General features: G+C 49.4%; 1 protein-coding gene across 1 annotated transcript; it reads left to right on the top strand.

Moving 5' to 3' along the window:
* Positions 1-7,860: 7,860 nt before the first annotated feature.
* Positions 7,861-21,828, top strand: LSM4 (LSM4 homolog, U6 small nuclear RNA and mRNA degradation associated). The gene is made up of 5 exons (XM_081134954.1): positions 7,861-7,997; positions 11,592-11,633; positions 13,297-13,395; positions 16,295-16,478; positions 17,808-21,828. The coding sequence occupies exons 1-5, from the start codon at positions 7,995-7,997 to the stop codon at positions 17,897-17,899; spliced, it is 420 nt and encodes a 139-aa protein (XP_080991080.1). The 5' UTR covers positions 7,861-7,994; the 3' UTR covers positions 17,900-21,828.

Here is a 21,828-nt window from a genome sequence, read left to right as displayed (position 1 = left end):
CCACCCCAGAGGCCCATGTCATTTCCTTATTTCCTCCTCTTCACATTCAAAAATCATTCCTTTATAGGTATTGCTTTTCTGGCTTATTTCCCATTTTCTCTGACATAAGGGTTAAGACTTCCATGCCAAGGGTGTGTCTCTATTATATCCGTGTCCCTGCATCCAGTACGAGCCTGGCACACAGTTGGTCTCCCACCAACGTTCATCAGAGGTCAGAATTTCTCCAAAAACAGCCAGAAAAATAAAGCTGTGTTCCTGGCCACATCCTCCAAAACAGGGCTGGACCTTAGACTTGGGTCACTGATGTCTCATTCCAAGCAGCCTTGGCCCCGATTAGCCAGGATGCTGTTGAAGTACTAGCTGCCTCTGGCCCAGGCCTCAGAATACCCAGGGCAGAGGTCTTTGGACTACCCAGAGCCCTGTTTGCAAGCTCAGACTGGAGGTCGTCATATTCTCAGTGACTATTTGGGTCTCTGGCAGCTTCAGGTAGAATTCAGAAAATTCAGAGCAGGCCTGGTCTGTCCATGGGAGCGAGACCCAAACCAAGTGGGAGAAGAAAACAGAATGAAAATCTCACCCAAAATCAGGTTTTATAGCTCAAACATATAGTAAGCATCGGTCCAAAATGCACATATTGCTAGAAGCCTGGGGTGTGAAGAGAGGGAAGTCACAATGGATTTCATTTTCCCACATCACACCAGAAAAAAGGGAGGAAACTGATAACACCCAGAGTCAGCCCTGAGGGGGAGAAACTGAGTCCCAGGCTGCTGCCAAGAGTGAGTGGGTAAAAAGCTCAGGTTCACTGGTACCTGAACCACCCACGGATCATCTTCAAGCGTGTAACTGGGGTTCTCTTTTTAAATCTCCCAAAACCTTTGGAGGAAGGGGCTATTCTTACACCATCTTGCAAGTGAGAAAACAGGCCCAGAGCAGTTAAGCCACTTGTCCCAGGTCACACATGGGAGGGGTTGGGATTTGGAACAAGAGCATGTGGTCATGTACTTAGGGGAGGACAAGCAGAGCCAAAAAAAAAATCCTGGCTGGAGTTGCCAAGATGTGTGCTCAAGGATCAGCTTTGCAACAGTATAATTAGTAATGCAATCCCCATGGTAGGTTAGATGAGGGCACTGAGAGGAGGATGGAGAACTTTTAAAAAAAGAAAGAGCGCGGCTGGCATGGCTCAGGGGTTGAACATCAACCTAGGATCCAGGAGATCAAGGTTCTATTCCCGGTCAGGGCACATGCCCGGGTTGCACGCTGGATCCCCAGTCGGGGGCGTGCAGGAGGCAGCTGATCAATGACTCTCTCATCATTGATGTTTCTCTCTCTCTCCCTCTCCCTTGCTCTCTCTGAAATCAATAAAAACATATTTAAAGAAAGAAAGATGGTTATATTAGAAAGCAAAGTGCAATAAAATGGTGCAGCTGTAGTGAAAAAAAGTTTGGCAGCCCTGGCAGGTGTGGCTCAGTTGGTTGTGTCCTTCTGTGCACCAAAGGGTCACTAGTTCCATTCCCAGTCATGGCACATACCCAGGTTTCAGGTTTGATCCCCTGCTGGGGTGATTGATGTTTCTCTCTCACATCGATGTTTCTCTCTAATCAACTTTTTTAAAAAGTTTGGCAGTTCCTCAAGGAGTTAAACATAGTTACCACAGGGCCCAGCAATTCAATGCCTAGGTATATGCCCAAAACAATTGAAAGTATTAGGTATTCAAATACTTGTAATGAATGTTCATGACAACACTAGTCACAATAGCCAAATTGTCAAAATAAAATGTCCATCAAGGGATGAATGGATAAACAAAATGTGATTTCCCATACCATGGAATATTACTCAGCCATAAAAACAAAGTTCTGATACATGCATAGATGAACCTTGAAAACACCGTGCCAAGTGAAGGAAGCCAGTCACAAAAGGCCACACAGTGTATGATTCCATCCATATGAAATGTCCTCAACAGCAAATCCATAGAGTCAGAAAGTAGATTAGTGGATGCCACAGGAGGGGAGGGGGAATGGGGAGTGACTACTAATGGGGACCGGGCTTCCTTTTGAGTTGATGAAATGATCTGTAACTAGATAGAAGTGATGGTTGTGCAACATGGTGATAATATTTAATACTACTGAACTGTACACTTTAAAATGGTGTAACTAGTGTTCTATGTTATGTATATTTTATCACAATTTTTAAAAAGCCAATGTGGAAGCATTTATGGAATGAAAAACAAATGCAAGAGAAAGACAGATACACACAAATGTATTTGCAAAGGCAGCAAAAATCTCAGGAAGGAAGAATAAGACATTGATAAACATTGGGTGCTTTGGGGAGGGAACCAGAATGTGGGAAGGGGGGTGAAAGTGAGGGTGGAGGGGAGATACCTCAAGCATTTCTTGCACCATGTACACAAATCAATTACTCAGAAGTAAATATAATACACACACTTTCTTTAAAAAAACAACAACACTGCCCGGCCAGGCATGGCTCAGCGGTTGAGCGTCGACCTGGGATCCAGGCGATTGGGGTTCGATTCCCTGTCAGGGCACATGCCCGGGTTGCGGGCTCGATCAATGACTTTCTCATCATTGATGTTTCCATCTCTCTCTCTCCCTCTCCTTTCCTCTCTCTGAGGTCAATAAAGATATATTTAAAAAAAAACCAAAACCAAAAAACACCACCACTAGAGTTTTTTTAATTGTAGTAAAACACACATAACAAAATGTACCACTTTTAGGTGTACAGTTCAGTGGTATTAAATACATTCACATTGTTGTACAACCAATCTTCAGAACTTTTTTCTCTTGAAAAGGTAAAACTCTGTCCCCATTAAACATTAACTCCCTAGCCACTCCCCCTCAGCCCCTGGCACCCATCCTTCTTCATTCTGTGTCTATGAATCTGGCTATTGTAGGTATCTCATATAAGTATCACATAGAATTTGTCCTTTTGTGACTTGCTTATTTCACACAGCATAATGTCTTCAAGGTTCATCTATGTTGTAGCAGGTGTCAGAATTTCCTTCCTTTTTAAGACTGCATAATATTCCATCACATGGATGGACTACTTTTGCTTCTCCATCTATCCATCAACGTGGGCACAGGTAGCTTCCACGTTTTGGCTATTGTGAATAATGCTGCTATGAACATGGATGTGTAAATATCTCTTACAGACCACTTTCAATTATTTTGGTCACTCAACTTACATGACTTCTTATTTTTGAAACAGTTTAAGACTGACACAAAGATGTAAAAAAGTAGTACAGTTTCCATGAACCCTCAACTCAGCTTCCTCCAGTGAAATGGTTTATCTTAATCACTGTCAAAACCAGGAAACTGATACAATGTAATGGACTCAGGTACCACAACTTATTCCTCAAAGTTGTAAAAAAAATTCCATTTGTAAAGAACTGTTCCTTTTAAAATTTTAATGAATTTTCTTAGGGAGAGAATGGAGGGTTAGAGCTGGCCTGGGTTCAAATTCTGCCTGACTCCTCATGTGGTATGTGCCCTCAGATGAATTATTTTCCCATTTCAAGCCTCAGTTTCTTCCACTGTGAAATGGAGATTAAAGAGTGCTGCAAGCTTTTTATATTTTAATAAGTTCAGACCTACAGAAAAGTTGCAAAGACAGTAGAGACTCCCCTATCCCCCTCACCCAACTTCCTGGAATATGAACATCTTACACTATCAGGTGGATTTGTACAACTAAGAAATTGACACTGGTACATTGTTATTAGCCAATCTCCTGATGTTATCCTGATGTCACCAGTTTTTCCATTTGTGTCCTCTTCCTGTGCTAGGACCCTGTAGAGGGAACCCAGTTGCATTTTGTGATCACATCTCCCCAGTCTCCTCTGGTCTGGGATGGCTCTTGGGTCTTTCTTTGTTGTTCATGACTTTGGCAGTTTTTGGAAGAACTGGCTGTGTGTCCTGCAGGAAGACCTCAATCTGTGTCTGTCTGATGTTCCTGTCATAATTAGAATGGGGTTATGGGTGTTTGGGGAAGACCACAGAGGCGAAATGCCCTTCTTATCCCATTATACCAGGAATCCTTGATACCTACATGACTTATCACAGAGCTGTAATTTGGGTCATTTGGTTCAGGTGATGGGTGTCCTGGGGCTGCCATAACAAATGACCACAAAGTTGGTGGCTTGAAACAAATTTATCCTCTCAAAGTTCGGGAGGCCAGAAGTCCAAAATCAGTGCTGGCAGGGCCACGTTCCCTCTGGAGGCTACTGGGGGTTCCTAGCATTCCTTGGGGGTTCCTAGCATTCCTTGGCTAGTGGCTGCATCACCCCAATCTCTGCCTCTGTCTTCTCTGTGTCTCAAATCTGCCTCTGCCTTTCTCTTAGAAGGATACCAGTCACTGGGTTTTGGCTCCATCCTAAATCCCAAATGATTTCATCTCAGGATCCTTAACTTAATTACATCTAAAAATACTCTTTTTCCAAATAATGTCACATTCTCAGGTTCGGGGAGTTAGGACTGGGACATATCTTTAAGGGATCACCATTTAACTCACTACATGTGTTATCTGCCAGGTGTCTCTACTATTCAAGTCTCTACCAATTTACTATTTTCCCCTTTCTCTACTCTACTTTAAAAAATATATCTTTATTGACTTCAGAGAGAGGAAGAGAGAGAAGGAGAGAGGTAGAGGCATCAATGATGAGAAAGTCATCGATTGGCTGCCTCCTGCCTGCCCCCCACCGGGGATCGAGCCCACAACCCGGGCATGTGCCCTGAGGGGGAATCGAACCTCAGTCTCCTGGATCCTAGGTCGTTGTTCAACCTCTGAGCCACACCGGCCGGGCTCTCTATTCTTTACAAGCAGGACACTAAGTCCAGAATAGAAAGTATTCTGCCTAGCGGATGAGCCATAGCTTACTCAACCAGTCCACTGTTATTAGACCTTTATGTTCTTTCTGCTATTTTAGAGTTGGCAACATTGCCGCAAAGCCTGGCAGAGTGGTTCCCTAGATTTGCAAGACCTCGTTAGTTATAAATTGTCAGAAATAGATTACTGAATTGAAGAGTGTGACACTTTTATGGATTTTGAGACTTATGCCATTTTTTCCCCACTTAAAAGAAAATATATGTCCACTGGTTTCACCATAACCTTGCCAGCATTAGGTTTTACAATGTGTCCCCCTTCCTTTTTTAGTAGAAGGTAGGGTATTTTTATTAATTTGATAGGTACATTGGTCCACACCATTTAAGTTTCTGGTGTCAGAAATACAATTTCAACTGGAATTTAAAAAATAGCAGTATTGGTTCAAGGGATAAGGAAGGGTAAGGATTTATGAAGCAACAGGTACAGCTAGATCCAGAATTAAAAAGGGCCAAGACTCTGAAGTGGGGAGATGGCATGTCTGTACCTGACTCACACTACTCTAGCTCTGCAGTTCCAGCACCATCCTAGGGGATCCCTCTCATTGGCTGACCTGGGACATGTGTCCATGAGAGAGGAGGAGGGACAATGCTGACTCCCTCAAACAGTGGCCCATGCAGCCTCTCATGTTTTTGCTCCTACAAGTCAGAGTCCAGAAGGCCTACGTGTGCAAAAGCACAATTAAATGTGCCACAAGCCAGGTAATGATGAAAATTTATGCAAGGTACTAAAGTTCAAAGTATAAGAGAGGGAGTGATTAGGTTTTGGGGTCAGTCATTGAAAAGTTCGCAAAGCAGCTATGCATTACTGCAGGCTCTGACAATTGCTAGGGACAGAGTCCAAACTCCAAGTGGATTAATCAATAAAGAACAACTTCTTAGGTTCATATAAATGGAAAGTCAGATCTAATGGCTTCAGGCATGGCTGGATTCAGGGGCTCAAACCATGCCTCCCTGTCCACCAAGTAGTTCTTATGTATGTTGGATTCTTGTGTATGTTGGAACCTGATGGCACTGGGTTTTCGCTATCTCACTCGTAAATCTCACTATTTCAGTAAATAGGAATATCTCACTATTTCACTTTTAACAACCTCCACAGAAGACACTCTTCTCCCTTCTATCATTCACTTTCCCTCTCAAGGGAGGTTCTAGTTGGTCTTGGTTGGTCACGTGCTTCTACTTTAACCAATCACTATGGCCAGGAGGATGGAGAACTCTGATTGGCCACCTCTATGTTGAAAGGACCGACAAAGACCGCAGTGACCTCAGTCTACCACACGGGGTCACCCAAGTAGAGTTTTCAAGGGTGAATAGGAGTAGGCCAATTGGGCAAAAGAAGAAAACCTCTGCATAGAAAAGTCTAGAAAAGTCAGAAAGGAGTAATCCAGCACAAGATTTTCTTCCTACTTCCACCCATATTAATACTGGGACACTTCATGTATCCCAGTTTCTGTTGTTTACATCAAGCGGCCTTTACCCTTAACAAAGCTTGGCAGTTCACCCTGATCCCTCTAACACAGTTAGCACATCACTTTTGGCAGCCTACCAGCGTCCTGCACACATCCCAGACCTCGCCAGCTCCCCTGAAGCCCTGACCTGATGATAGATGGGACTTGGGGAATAAATGCTCCAGCTGCCCTGACCGTGGATGGGACCACAATGAGACATGAGCTCTTTTGCTGTTTTCCTGAGGTCCCCAGCTGGACTGGCCCCTTGCTTTCTGTGTCATCTACTCATTGGTGACCTCTGCAGGGATCCTTCCCTCCCTGTTTCAGGTCTCCACCCCCAATGGGGGCTTCCTGGAGTCATCTCCTGAATACACTATGTGACCTTAAGTATTCATCTCAGGACCCCCAAACTAAAACATAAAGGACAACTGTTGGTCCAGGGGTAACAAGTGCCTGGCACTTTATATGGGTTCCACATTTGATCAATTCACTAACATATCAAGAGATATGCTCTAAGCCCTGGTACGTGTAAGTATAACCTTATTTGAAATAAGGTCTTTGCAGTTGTAATTAAGGATCTTTAGATGACATTATCCTGGATTTACAGTGGTTCTATTAAGAAAAAGGAGTTCCTTATAACAGAAAGGAGAGGAAGATTTAGACATAGACACAGAGAGAGAAGAAAGCTGTGTGAAGAAAAAGAAAGATATTGGAATGATGTGTCCACAAACCAAGGCACTACAAAGATTGCCAACTATCAGAAGCTGGGACAGCAGCATGGGATGAATTGTCCCTCAGGGCCTTCTGCAGGGAACAAACCTGCTGACACCTTGATTTCAGACTTCTATTGTGGTAATTTGTTACAGCAGCCCAAGGCAAGAATACATTTACCTATTTATTTTTACTGTCTGTCTCTCCAGCTGGCTCCTAAGTCCGAGGAGGGCCAGTTTTGTCAGGTTTGTTCACTTGTGCTTCCAAGAGCAGGCAAGTAGTAGGCGCTCAATAAATATTTATTGCTCGCCCATGCATTGTGCTTAGTATGTGCTAGATGTTGTCCAAAGTGCTTTCATATGGCTTACTCGGTTCACCTTCACTGCAACCTTCTAGAGCAGACACTATCATTACATCCATTTTATAGAGGGGACAACTAAGGCATAGAGGGGCACAGTTAGGATTCCAATTTACCAAAAGATGTGCCTTGGATAAGGACCAATTACAGTTGTGAGAATCAGAAGGCACTTTTTGATAACCAAGGAGTCTCGGCGTTTCCAATGCAAGGTGTAAGGAATAACCAGCATTGTCCACAGCGTGAAGCCTAGACCAGAGAGGGTTACACGTGAGCATGCGCTCTTACCCCCAAGGCCTCCAGCGCTGGCGCGTGTTCCTCCGCTCCCTTTTGCAGCACTCACCGCGGTACTTTACGGCTCTTTCCCTTATTTCTCTGGCTGGAACACGGCCCGCCCCACCCCTTGTGCCTGACAGGCCCCGCCCTACTCCACGTCGATTGGTTGTTCTTCCTTTGAGCCCCGTGCTGAATGGCTCCTGTCGCTGCCATTCCATTCGGCCTAGTGGCGCGCGGCGGGGCGGATTCCGGCGGGCGCGTGAACGGTGGAGGTGGCGGCGGAAGTAACCGGTGGGCCAGGTCCCTGCCGACACCATGGTGAGGGCAGGATGATGGCAAGTTTTTGCCAGGAGGCTGGCATGCGGCCTCCAAGGCCCCTCGGGGCTGGCGCTGGGGTAGGGGCCACGCGGAGTGAGTGTGTAATCCGGCCCTGCAGGCCTGCCTCTCGGCCCGAGGCGGAGAAACTGAGGCCGGAGAGAGATTGGGGCTCTCCTAGGGTACCCAGCGGGTCGGTCTCGGGGAACTTAGAGTTGAACTAACGTGTAACCATAGTATAGCGGCCTAGTCGCAGTCTTCCCATTTTGCAGATGGGGAGACTGAGGCCGGAGAGGAAAGGGACCCACCGAAGGGCCCTGTGAATGCAGCAGAGTGAGTTTGGCAGAGAAATGTCCCCGGGTGCACCCGACCCAGTATAATTTCATATTGGGAAGCTGGAATGCCAATATGGCAAATAGGGGGCCCATCTGAGTTCTCAAATTAAACCAGTTTTGGGGATTTCGGGGCTTGCAAGGCCCTCAGAATGTTAACAGCACAACTTTATGTGCCTCTCGTTTTTCAGGCTGAAAAACAGACCCAGAAAAGGAATTTTCTCCTCCCTGGATCACAAAGCAGGGAAGAGGGGGCATTTTGAGCCAGGAGTGGACTAGTTGCGCCCTCTCAGTTCACAGAAGGAAAAATTGAGACCCAGACATGGAAACGGAGGCCCTCAAAGCGGAATTCAGAGTTGGGCCTCCTGGGAGAGTGCTTGGCCGATCAGCACCTGAGTTACGCTGAGACCGTTGCTGCATGTTTCTCAGGGTTATTGTAGGTTCCCATAAATACTGCTGATTAGTACAAGAACTGAGAGAAGGGATCGGGCTGCTCTGCTAGAAGGCAGAGTCAGCCTGAGGGGATGGCCAGAATAATCCCTCTTTGTTAAGGTCCATGGAGTCGGGATCTTTGTGTTTATCCTTGATATATGAGAGTCTAGAACAGCACCTGTGCAAAGTGCAGGCTGATTTTTTCAATTGGAAGAGTGTCCAGGAGTAGACAAGGCATGACACACACCCAGTTCCCTGTGGTCATGGCGGCTAGAAGCAGAGAGCTGGGGGTGTATGTAGGGATGGTCCTTGACAGTTTCTTGAATTGGGAACCTAAGGAGCCCATTTGGTTTAGTCCTGGATTGGTCCAGACCTGAGTACCAGACCCCAAATGTGAGAAAGCCCAAAGAAAGGAATCCTCTTTCCTTCAGCTTTTCTGACTTTCCTAATACTAGATAGCCCAGTCTCCCTCAGAACTGGGTGTCCGGCCTTCTGTTTCCCTTGATACGGTCACACATCTTCCTCTTTCCCATGGAATTTTAAGTTCTCCAGGATCCTCCCCTTCTTTTCTTCTCTGTCTCCAGCACAGTTTGGGAATGAGAATGTAAATGTCAGGACATGGCCACTGCTCCTGCGTGGAGGACTGCCTGGATGCCACCTCTCTGTTGAACCTCTCCTTATTTGTGTGATGGGGCAAGCATCCCACCTGCCCCATGTGCCTCCCTGGGCAGTATGTGTATTTTTCTTGTATTTATTCAGCAAATATTTACTTTGTCTGCCTGGTGTGCCTGGCCCCGTGCTTGGCGCTGGACAAAGTACACACTTTCTGAGTTTTCCAGTCTAACAGGAGGTGTGGTGTTTCAAGTCTAGCCAGGGAGACAAGTAAACAAGATAATTAGAGACTGGCTACGTCCTATAATGGAAACAGCAGAGGGTGGCCCAGGTGGAAACCTCATTTCCTAAATGGGGTTATTATGAGGGCCTGGCAGAGGGAGGTGACGTTTGAGCAGTAACCAGCCTGGGGAAGGGCACCCCAGGCAGAGGGAACCACAGGAACAAAGGTTGAGTAATAGGAGCCTGCGTGGTGTGTGGGAAGCAGAATGGGCCAGTTTGCAGGAGCCTTGTCAGGTCTGTCCCTCTTAGGGAGTGAGTGATAGGGAAGTGAGCAAGTGCTGGTCCCTTTTGTATTTCACATTTTTTCAGCTACTTTGTGGATAGGGCACTGCCAGTGACACCTGTGGAGGCCATGGGTTATCTAGAACTGTGCTGCCAGTAGCTGGGACGAAGTGGTGACCTGAGAAAGGCCATCATCAGCATAGGGGTTGTGTATGTCATAAAAGGACATCTGTGGGTCCCCTGCTGACAGGCATCAGTCTACTTTCACTGGTTTTACCAGGACCTTGCTCTGCGTCCCTGGCAGTTCCCTCCTCTGACCCTCCACCCTCTTGGCAACTGAGTCCATTTTCATTTTCACATTCCAAGGCTTGCCTGACTCTGTCCCCTCCAGTGATCTGGGAGGAGAACAGATGCACCCAAATGAGAGGGCAGGAACTGTGGCTTGGCCACATTGGTCTCCAACCTGCCCATCCTGCTTTGAGCAGCTGCCTCTCTTCCACGTGGCCCGTTCTTATCTTGCCAGTCCAGGAAGCCAGTGCAGGAAGTGGGCTTGGGCCTGGCTTCCTGTTGTTGCTGGACCTCCCCTGGTGACTTCTCAGGGAAGGCCTGTGGGATATTGGATCTGCCCCCCATCCCAAACCCTTCCATGGGGAGCCACCCTGTGAAGGTTGAGGACCATTTCCAGCTCCATAGGAGACGCCTTCTAGTTCTACCACCTGGAGAAACAGCTGCCCCATGTTGTATGGAGTGACGCCAGGGAAGGACAAAGTGAAACCTCTTTGCTTCCTGAGGCAGTTTCATGTCTGCAGGGCCCTCAGTCCAGAACCTTCATCTAGCCATACTGAATGGGACCCTGGACCCAAGCACTGCCACCTGAGTCACCTTCTAGAGAACCACAGGTGGCTCCAGTGTACAGGTCCTGATTTGTATTCCCAAAATGAGCTGATTTCCCCCCAATTATACCATGTTTATTATTAAAAAGAAAATCAGTAATGATTGAAAAAGATCTGGGTGAGCTTTAAAAGATTCCATCCTTTATCTGCCATCTCGCAATAACCACAGACTTTTTCTGTAATGTCTCTTCCTCTTACCTGGTGAATTCCTGTCTTTGAAAACCCAGTTTAGATGTGGCCTCTTCAGGTCAAGGTGGACTCCCCATTGTGCCTGGCTGAGTCACTCTCGGTCCAGTTGGGGCTGCCCTCTGGCTGCAGACAGACAGGATCAAGACAAGTTCTTGCTCTTACTAGCTCTAGTACTGGGTAACATTCTCAGTATCCTCATCTGTAAAGAGGGAGTGATGATAATTATACACAGTGCTGGAAATGAAAGACCCGTAGCTGCATGTATCCATGTGGATACATCTCAGACATCAGTTGAGCAAAACAGCTGCAGTGGGACCTGTACACTACAATGCTGTTGATAAGCATGGTGGGTGTGTGAAAAATGTACAGCATGAATTATAAAAAAATACCAAATGGTCATCCCTGGGCCTAGGTTTCACCTGTCTCTGGAAGAGAGATGGGGCTTGAGGTGTTCTTTCCTAAACTGGGAGGCAGGTATGTGTCCTAGGGTTGTACAGAATGAGGAGAATGCCTCTTAGGGGGTGAGGCATGTGTGCTCCTATACCCCTGGTGCTATCATGGGAACCTGCCCAGAGGCCTGTGGCTCCCAGGAGCTGATTAAACAGACTAATCTTGTGCCTTTGCTTGCCTTTCAGCTCCCATTGTCACTGCTGAAGACGGCTCAGAATCACCCCATGGTATGTGCCATCTGGGATGTCGAGTTTCAGTGGGGACCAGCCTCAGCACAGGGACGGGGACACTGGGGGAAGGGTGAGGTGCCTCCAGCCAAACCTGCTTCCCTACCTGTTCATAAAACAGCAGCTTGTTCTCTTCTTTCCCACACAGATCAGAACCAGTGTCATTTTTGCTGCTTATAAAAGTAGTAATATGTGTTTATTAAAAATGTCAAACAGGAAAAAAATGTCAGACACAAGAGAGACTTACAGTGGTAGCACCCTGCATTCATCTTCCCAGCAACTTAACTAATTCCGTGATATGTGTGTGTGAACATGAATGTGATTTTTAAAACAGATGGGATCATGTGATGCACATTATTTTCAGTATGTTCTGTTTTCTTTTTATTCAGTGTAATTCAACTACCATAAAACTCAGCCTTTTAAAGTGAACAATGCAGTGGCCATTAGTAAATTCACAGTGTTGCATAACCACCACCTCTCTCTGGATCTAGAACATTTCCATCACCCAAAAGGAGACCCCATTCTCATTAGCAGTCATTGCCCATCCTTCTTGCCCAGTCCCTGAGAACCACCAATCTATTTCCTGTCTCTCTGGATTTGCCTCTTCTGGACACTTCATATAAATGGGGTTATATAACATGTGGCCTATGTGTTTGGCTTCTTGCACTCAGCATGTTTTCAGGGTTCATCCACATTGTAGCATTTTATGGCTGAATAATATTTCATTGTATAGATGGACCACAATGTATTTATCCATTCACCAGTTGATGTACATTTGGGTTGTTTCTATCTTTTGGCTATTTGTGAATATTTGGATGCTATGAACGTTCATGTGTGCATTTTTCTGTGGGTGTATGCCTTCATTTCTTTTGGACAGATACCTGAGTTGGTTCGATTTTGGTTCTATTTTTCTGTTGTTAATCCTCACCCAAGGATTTTTTTCCTTTTTTTTTAATTCTCACTCGAAGATATCTTTTCTATTGCTTTTGAGAGAGAGTGGAAGGAGAGATAGAGAGAGACACATCGATTGGTTGCCTCCCACACACGCCCCGACTACTGGGGCCAGGGATCAAACCTGCAACCAAGGTACGTGCCCTTGACTAGAATTGAACCTGAGACTTTTCAGTCCACAGGCCAACACTCTAGGCACTGAGCCAAATTGGCTAGGGCCATTGATTTTTCTTTTTAGAGAGAGGGGAAGGGAAGGAGGGGGAGAGAGAGAAACATCAATTGGTTGCCTCCTGCACGCCGCCCAGTCAGGGCCCGGGATTGAGCCTGCAACTGAGGTATGTGCCCTTGGCTGGAATTGAACCCGGGACCCTTCACTCCATAGGCTAACGCTCTAACCATTGAGCCAAACCAGCTAGGGCAGTTGTTTTTTTAAATCACAGCCTTTGTTGTTTTTCTTTGTGGTGGTGGTTTTTATTCCCCACCAAAAAAAAGTTTCCTCATAGAAAATCTGCAATGCCCAGCAAAGTGTACAGAGAAAGCAGAACATGTTCCTGTAAGATGGGCCTCTCCAGGGGCCTGGGTGCTGTGTGCAGTGGCCCCTGCGTCCTGAAAGGGGCTGAGGACATGTCTGAATGAGGTCAGAGCTGCTCTTACTGGCAGGACTGCACCTCCCTTGGGGCCTGTGGCTGACTTGGGGCCTGTTTCTCTCCAGTTAGTGGAGCTTAAAAACGGGGAGACATACAATGGGCACCTGGTAAGCTGCGACAACTGGATGAACATCAACCTGCGTGAGGTGATCTGCACATCCAGGGTGAGTACCCTGAGCTGGAGTCTGTGCCCGACACCTAGGGGCCATTGGGTGGGGCGGGCAAGCATGGGAAGTAGGGGCAGTGTGATCAGGAGTGCTTGCTTGGACTAGAGGTTTACAGAGCTTCAGCATTCTGGCTTCCAAGTGGAATGAAGGCATTTCCCTGCACCTTTTAGGAGGAGTAGCCTGCCACAAGTCATCCTATGGCGGGGGGGGGGGGGGGGGGGGCTGCTAAGAGAGGAGCAGGGCCTGAGGGACTCAGCGGGGTGTGGAGGAGCAGTACCAAGGGACAGGGCTCCAAGTACTCCAGTGCCTTGGACTTTGCACCTGTGAGGACGTTACACGTGTGGGTTTGCTTCCCGAGCATGTACTGAACTACTATCACTCTCCTGTCCTGCTCCTACTGGTGACCAAGAAAGACTCAGGCCTGAGGGGGCACTTCTGGCTACAAGTCCCTGCTCTACTGGTGGGAGTTGGCCTCTACAGCAGACACACCCTCCCTTCCTGTCAACTTCGCTGCTGTTGTCCAGGCTACAGGTCATGGTAGTGTGGCCATGAGGGGTATCCAGGCCATCAGGGGGTGAGGACGGCTCTGTGGCCCCAGAGGCTTGTTTATCTCCCCAGGCCTAAAGCCAGGAAGTGCAGGGCCAGAACCTGAGCCACCAGGGCTGGGGGAGGGTCACAGGGATGATCCCAGAGTCATATGGACAAGGATGGTGGTGGAGGTAGTCTCCCTTCTAGTAATGTGCATGGGCTCTGTCCTTCCACCTGGACTCCAGTCTTGGTCCTCATGCTGGCAACAGCCCCCCAGGTTACAGAGGAAGAAGCTGCTGGGGTCTCAGCCAGGGTGGAGCTGTCTTGAGCCTGTGGGCAACATGCCCCTAGGATTTACCACACAGTAGTATAGCACAGCATAAAGCAGCCACCCACCCCTGGTCCATCCTTCTGGATGGTTCACACCCCAACAGGCAGACTGGTGGGCATGACCTCTTCCCTCACCTATACAGTTCCATGACCTGCTTCTTGTAATGGTATATCGTGGAGCTTCCACATCAGCTAGAAGCACACTCCTAGTTTTCTTGCCACATGCCAGGGAGCAGGTGTTTGGTTGGCTCCATTGTGGCCTTAGCAGACAGTACTGCAATGCATAGCCTCACATGCATATGTCTTTCTGCACATGGCCAGTAGGTCTGTGTCCACTTGTGGGACCTAAAACCAACCACCAGGTTCGGAGTGAGGTTGGTCCGGCCTCCAGAGTCGGCTCCTCTGGGCAGTTCTCTCTGTGACCAGGTAGTTGGGAGGAGAGGCTGGAATGAGATTCAAAATCCCTTGGGCAGTGGGTGGCAGAGTCCAGAGACCCCAGGGGAATCCCAGGTTTGGAGGTACTAAACTGCCACTGAAAGCAGAGTGAGCCCTGGTTCCTGCAGGGAGCATACTGGGCCTGGTCTGTCTTTGCCTGAGGGAGAGCTGAGCAAGGAGCAGCCAACCCCAACTCTGGACTCGAGCTTCCATGGAATCCTTTTGTTTCTATCTGGCTGTACTTTGCATCCTCACAGATTTGGCCCTTCGCCCACTTTTTCTGGGAAAGGAATGTGCGGGGCCTCGTGGGGTTCCTGTGTGGGATGAGAGCTTGTGTACGTTCCTGGGAAGAGTTAGCCCTCGAATGTTCTGTCTGACCCTCTGAGTACCTCTGCTGGGCCTGACCAGACTGCTGGCGAATGTCATGTAAGAGGGCTGGGGATTTCAGGGAGCCTGGAAGGAAAGCCGTGTCAAGGACCAGTGTTAGCCGGACAAGGAAAGGCGGGAACCGTGTGTGCAAAGTGCTAGGGGCAGGAAGCCCTCCTTATGTGTTCCAGAAAGTTTCAACTGGGAGGTGTGTTGAATGCACAGAGAAGGCAGCCAAGGTGGGGCTGGATCTTGGGCCCTTGGGAGCCATACTGTTTTTGGACCTGGTCCTTGGGCCAAGGGGGCCCTGAAGGGGGCCCTGACTGGGTTCTAAGCAGGGGGAGGTCTTGGTTTGATTTCTAAGGGTGTGGGGAAAGGAGAAGGCTACCCCAGCTTCTGGCCCTAGGCAATAGGGATGGGGCTAGGAAACTAATCTGATTGAAAGAGTCAGCAGGCTCCGGCCCAAGGGCATCAGGAAGGGATTTCAGGGGAAGGCCTCGTTCTGGTTCCAGGATGGAGGTGGGGAGGTAGTCCGCATCCTAGGAACCGCAGGGTTTTGACTTTTCTACCCCCCCTTGTCTCCTAGCCTCAGTTAGCTCCCCTGAAAACTGGCATCTTGGGGAGCTGCCCCTGGTGAGTGCCAGACATACCTCCCCCTCCCCCTCCCAGCCCTCTTTACCTGTCACATAGGGTCTCTGTCCTGCTGCCCTGTGTCCCACACCAAGCTCAGCCTCTGCCAGGAGATAGTTGGATGAATGAATGAGTCAGCTCCACATCCGGCCCAGCGAATTGATCTGGTGCCCACACAGACCTGGGCCTTAAGCCCTTGTCTCCATACCTGCCTGTGTCTAGGCATGGCATGGCACCTCCCTAGAAAAGGTCCCAGAAGGTGGGTTCTAGAAGGCTGGGGTAGGAGCTGGGCTGTGGCAGCACCTGGTGCATGGGGCAGCCCGTCACCCTGGGCTTTGGGCTGCAGGTCACAAACCACATCCCACATTAGAGGACCAGCTGAGGCTATAGAAACCTCCCATGTAGCCCTGCTGCCCTTCCTCATGTGCCAAGGGTGCTGAGGGTCTGTTGAGACCTCACTGGAGGGGTCCCATGTCATGTCTGGGACTGTGAATTTGGCAGCCTTCAGGGATGATGCCAGGTACAGGTGGTCTGGGACCACCCAGCTGTCTGTACCCACTCTGCAAGGACCCCCTTGGATCTGAGATCCCCACCCCCTCTCATGCAGGATGGGGACAAGTTCTGGCGGATGCCCGAGTGCTACATCCGTGGCAGCACCATCAAGTACCTGCGCATCCCCGATGAGATCATTGACATGGTCAAAGAAGAGGTGGTGGCCAAGGGTCGTGGCCGTGGTGGTCTGCAGCAGCAGAAACAGCAGAAAGGCCGTGGCATGGGGGGTGCCGGGCGAGGTAGGCCCTACATACACACAAACACACACAAGTGGCTGCAGCATGTGGCATCCATTTCGGCCCAATGTTGACATTCTTGGCTGGTGCTCTCACAGTGCAGCGGGTCTGGCTCTGAGCCTCTCCCCACTTGCAGAGCCAGGAGAGCTATGACTCACAGGGCTCTTCTGTGGAGTGGCTGCTGCTGCTGACTGCCACCTGCCCCTGCTCTAGACCCCAACCTGGGGTGCCAGCTGAGTCCCTGGTGCCTTCTCAGCTCCAGGCTCAGCCCAGCAGATTGATCTGGTATCCACACAGACCTGGGCCTTAAGCCCTTGTCTCCATATCTGCCTGTGTCTGGACATGACATGGCACCTCCCTAAGCCTCAGTTTCCCCTCTGTAGGGAGGGTCCGACAGTGCCTACCTTATCAGGCTGTGATTGAGGACCCCAACTAGGCCTGGCATAGGACCCTTCCCTGCTCTGACTCCTTGATACAAAGCCAAGGTTACACCTTTTTGATAGACTGCCCCTCACTGCCTAGACATGACAACTCTGGCATAAAATTAAATTTGTTGTGCAGTCAGCTGGGGCCTGAGCCCAGAGACCATCTGTAAACCTCACCTTCCTACTTGGGCTCCTATTTTTGGAGTGGCCTGGCTTTTTTTCTTACGCCTTCTGATGCTGCACCGGGAGCCAGCTCAGCCAGGGCAGGGTTACAGATGTGAACCACAGGGAAGAGGGCAGGAGGGCAATCCAGATAGAGGGTTGACAGGAACTGGGGGGTACCACTGATGACTGAGCTGCAGGGAGGGCAGGGGGAATGGTTTGCTCAGGCCACTCTGGAGAGAAGCCCTAGGGACCCCAGGTGGAAAGCCCCCTTGGCAAAGCTGGTCTTGACCCATGAGAAGTTAGGTGGGACAGCCCTTGCCAACACTGGTCTCTGTACCCCAGGTTGGTGGTAGCTTGAAGGAGGTCCTGGGTCCCCAGTATAGACCTCAGCCTCAGAGTCGGTTTCTGCTCCACCCCTGTCCTGCCACCTGCTCCCCCCTCCAACGACCATGCCTTTCCCAGCCTGAGCCCCCACCCCAGCCCTGGTCCCTCTCTCCCAGGAAGCCTGACCCAAGCCCCAATGTGACTTGTGGCCCTCTGTCCTCCCTTGCACCCTGGGAGATCTGGTCTCCTCTGTCACACAGAACATTCTTGAGCATCACCCACGCCCAGCTCTGGTCAGATACTCCACCCCAGGTTTTCACCCTGCTTTCCCCACTTCACAGAGGGGAACATGGAGGCTCAGAGGAGTTAGAATACCCTAGAGCCTGGCTCCCCTGCAATCCCCACTTCTGTCTTGCAGGTGTGTTTGGTGGTCGTGGCCGAGGTGGGATCCCAGGCACTGGCAGAGGTCAGCCAGAAAAGAAGCCGGGCAGGCAGGCGGGCAAACAGTGAGCTGGCCCTGTGTCCCCCAGAGACTTGAGCCCTCCTCTGCCAGGCTGCATGTCTGCTCCGGTCCACGAGTCTGTTCAGAAGAGAAAAAAGAGGCAGGTGTTTGGGGGACCCCAGCCTGTGCATTTTGTGATCCTCCTCTTTATGTCAAGTCCTTTATTTTATTTTTTTAATTGATTTTTGAGAGAGGAAAGGGGAGAGAGAGAAACATCGATTGGCTACCTCCCACATGCACCCCAACTAGGGATGGAGCCCACAACCTGGGTATGTGCCCTAACTGGGAACTGAAACTACAACCTTTTGGTGTATGGGATAGCACTCCAACCAACCGAGCCACACTGGCCAGGGCATTAAGTCCTTTTTTTTTTTCTTTTTTTTTTTTTTAAAGGCAGCATTCTACAGTTGGAAATGTTATTTGGTGTTTTTGATTTTGTGAAGTCACAGCCAACTTGATTCCTGGAAGGTTCTGTGTGCTAATACATCTTTAGAGTCCTTGCCCTTGTGTTTGCATTTTCCAAACAGATTTGTTTTGTATCTCTTGTTGGATCCCTGTGTGACAAACAGATGGGAGGTTTTCATTTTAAGGTCTTTGCACTGAGATTGACAGTCCAGGGAGTTTTCCTGAAACAAACCTGAAATTGTCTTTTCAAAACAAATTCCGACAGACATGTGCCTCAGAAGCTGTGTGGGGACATGGTTGGGCCCTGCTCCTTTACCTCCTTTCTCCCTCTTTGTGTTACAAAAATAAAAACAAAACACAACTACAAACCACAAATCCACAATTTTTTTTTGAACCACTGGGCACATAATAGCATGTGGTGTCCTCAGGAAGTCACAGCCTGTAAGAAGTTTCCTTTCTAGGGCTGCAGCCCATCTCAAGGAGGGTAAGCATTTCAGCAGGACACTGATCCATGTTCCTCTATGTTTTATGATGATGAGAGGCAAGGTCTAAGATTGGTGTGGGGGCGGGGGCTGCCCCCGTTTGCCTGTAACCCCCTCCCCCTTTGTAGAGAGAGATGATGCTGAGAGAAGTGAGGGTGGGAGCCAGCAGGCACCCACAAGGGCCAGCCTTGCCACCCAACACTCTGCCCTGTTTTGAAGCACCATTCACACCAGAGTTCACCAAGACAGAGACAGGCGACTGCCTTGAAGAATATATGGATTTTCTTGAGCCTCTTCCCTCTTCTCCAAGGCACTACCACCCACATTGCCTGAAACATTGGAACACACACTTGCAAAGCTTCCAGTGTCATTGTCTGGGGACCAATTTTCCTTTTGTAAGTATAGGCATGTGCTGGGAGATGAGTACTCGACGCTTGTCACCATGTTGAGACCTGTTTTGAGGGTTGAGTAGAATAAAAGATGGTGTTACCCTTGAAACTACTCTTGTGGGAACTGCAGAGTGCTAGAGAAGTCTCCAAGTCTGGAAGATCTCTGCATTTTAGATTTCTCCACCCTATCTCAAGAATGTGGCCCCCACCACCACCAATCTCCATACCTCCATCATTGCATCTTCCTGGTCATACCCCTTGTGGAACCCAGTGCTGCCTGAATCCTTGTCTAATAAAGCAGCACTTTGGCCTGGGTTGGGGATGAGGTGGATTGTTCAGCAAGCCAAGGCCCTGGGGATCCATCTCCCTCATCATAGATGTGGATGGTGGTCCCCCAACAGCATAGGCTGGGGATCAGGGCTGCTGACAAGGCTGAACAGTCAAGAAATGAAGGACTGGTGGGGAAGGAAGAGCCCTGTTTGTTCCTAGCCCCCACCCCTGCGTTGCATTGGGTGCAGGGGCCCATAAAAGGCTCCGGGGGACTAGGAACAGAGCTGCTGCAGGTATTCTGTCTGGTGGAGCTTTGATGAAATGAGGGCTCTGCGACCAGGTGTCCCATGGGCTGTGATGAAGTGTTTTGGAGGCCTGTACCTTCCTGCTCCTGGCAGTTTGTGATTTGGACCAAGAGTGTCCAGAGGCCTCCAGCACCCTGCACCCTTCTGAAGTTCAATGATGTGAGCCTGTCTGTAGTCTCCACACAGCCCTCAGCCCTGGCCCAACCCAAGCCTGCATAATCTTGCTGTGCCCACCTGATCCTGACCTTTAAAAAAGGCAGTCTGGCTAGCTATCCTGTCTTCTCACCCCCTGACGTGAACCACTGCCCTAGCCCTGTGCTTAGGAGCCTGGGCTTCCTGAATGCTCTGTCTTGAGCAGGTGTTGGGACAGCCCTGTTCTTCTTCCTGGTTGGTTTCAAGAAACCAGCCTCAGCCTCTCAGCAAGAAAAGAAACCAAAACAAGGGGCCTAGCTCTGCCAGTGTGCCTCAGTGGTTGATCATCGGCCCATGAGCCAGGAGGTAATGGTTTGATTCCTGGTCAGGCACATGCTCAGGTTGCAGGCTCAATCCCCAGGAAGGGGCGTGCAGGAGGCAGCCGATCAATGACTCATCATTGGTGTTTCTCTCTCTCTCCCTTCCTCCCTCTGAAATCAATAAAAAACATACATTTTTAAAAAAGAAAAAAGTAATTTAAACCAATGGGCCTCAATCTTTTTGCCCTGGTGGTCTGTCAGCAGGGTCTGTGCCCTCTCAGCAGACAGTGCAGGATCCTCGAGTGTGACAGTGACCTTCTCTCCCTGGAATTTGCTCCTGGTCACCATCAGGGAGCCCTTGGGCCCAGGAGTGACTTAGCCTGGGGCCAAAAGCCCATTTCTGGAACATAGATACAGGTGCCTGGGAGGAATCTCTGTTGCTTTTCTGCATCACCCCTGCCTGCACACACCTCTGCATCATTCCTCCTCGAAGTCCTGCCCTGAGTCTACCACCCCTACCTCCTCCAGGAGGTGTGGTGACAGCTGTCCTTCCCACCCTCCAGTTGGACCTTGGTGCCAGGCATTGGCAGTATGTGTCTCCAGTGGCTCAGCATGTGCCCCAGTGTCCTCTGCTGTCTACTCAACCCCAATCAGAGAAACCACCTGCCACAGCAGGAGCAAAGGGCTGGCTTAGGCAGAGAAACGGGCCACAACCCATCCCAGATGCTTTTGAAGGACAAGAAAGCAAAAGTGGGGGAGTAGAAGTGGTCAGAGAGGGCAAGATGGTGATATGTGAGAAGGGCTTGAGGGAGCCAGCCATCTTGGGGAAGAGTGTTCAGATGGAGGAAGAGCCCATGCAAAGACTCTGTGCAGATGGGTGGTGGGAGCAAGATGAGGGGGCAGGAAATAGGGTAGATGCAGGCCCTGAGTGAGATGGGAAGCCACGGTGGGTTCCGGAACACACTGAGGCGAGGATGGATGCCAGGAGACCAGGAAGAGGTAGTTCTGGGGACTCAGCCCAGGGTGGAGGCCATGAGGACCCAGGCAGATGAGCTCTCCATTCTACAGTAAGCCCAGGATGCTGAGGCAGGACCTTCCCACAGTGGAGGGGGAGGCATCAATGAGGGGACACAGTCAAACCAGCTCTGGAAGGACAAGAAGGCACTGGCCATGGGAAGAGAACAGGTGGTGGCAACAGCAAGTGCAAAGCCCCTGAGATTCTATGGCCTGCTCCCAAACATAGGCACAAGGGGTGAGGACCCAACCCTAGGTCACACAGCTCCTCCCTCTGTTGCATCCTTGAACTTAGAGGATCCATTGACCTTCTCTCAGTTCTGTTGTGTCAAACACAGAGTCAGGAGTCAGTTGGGGCAAGAAGCAGGCAACGTCAGCTCCTGCTTAAAAATTCACTCCCTTGCCTGCCAGGCGTAGCTCAGCAGTTGAGCATGGACCTAGGATCCAGATCTCAGTTCGATTCCTAGTCAGGGCACATGCTCGGGTTTCCGGCTCAATCCCAGTAGGGTACGTACAGGAGACAGCCAATCAATGATGACTCTCATTGATGTTTCTCTCTCTCCCTCTCCCTCTGAAATCAATAAAGATATATTTTTAAAAAATAAAAATTCACTCCTCTT

Source organism: Miniopterus schreibersii (genome assembly GCF_964146895.1).
Source record: "Miniopterus schreibersii genome assembly, chromosome: 4".
In the NCBI taxonomy this organism is placed as follows: Eukaryota; Metazoa; Chordata; class Mammalia; order Chiroptera; family Miniopteridae; genus Miniopterus; species Miniopterus schreibersii.
This window is presented reverse-complemented; position numbering and strand designations above follow the sequence as displayed.

Excerpts from the sequence above, each read along its gene's own strand:
- LSM4 (XM_081134954.1), top strand. Across the intron at positions 13,396-16,294 it reads AGGTGATCTGCACATCCAGG|GATGGGGACAAGTTCTGGCG; the intron begins GTGAGTACCCTG and ends CCTCTCATGCAG. Across the intron at positions 16,479-17,807 it reads CATGGGGGGTGCCGGGCGAG|GTGTGTTTGGTGGTCGTGGC; the intron begins GTAGGCCCTACA and ends TCTGTCTTGCAG.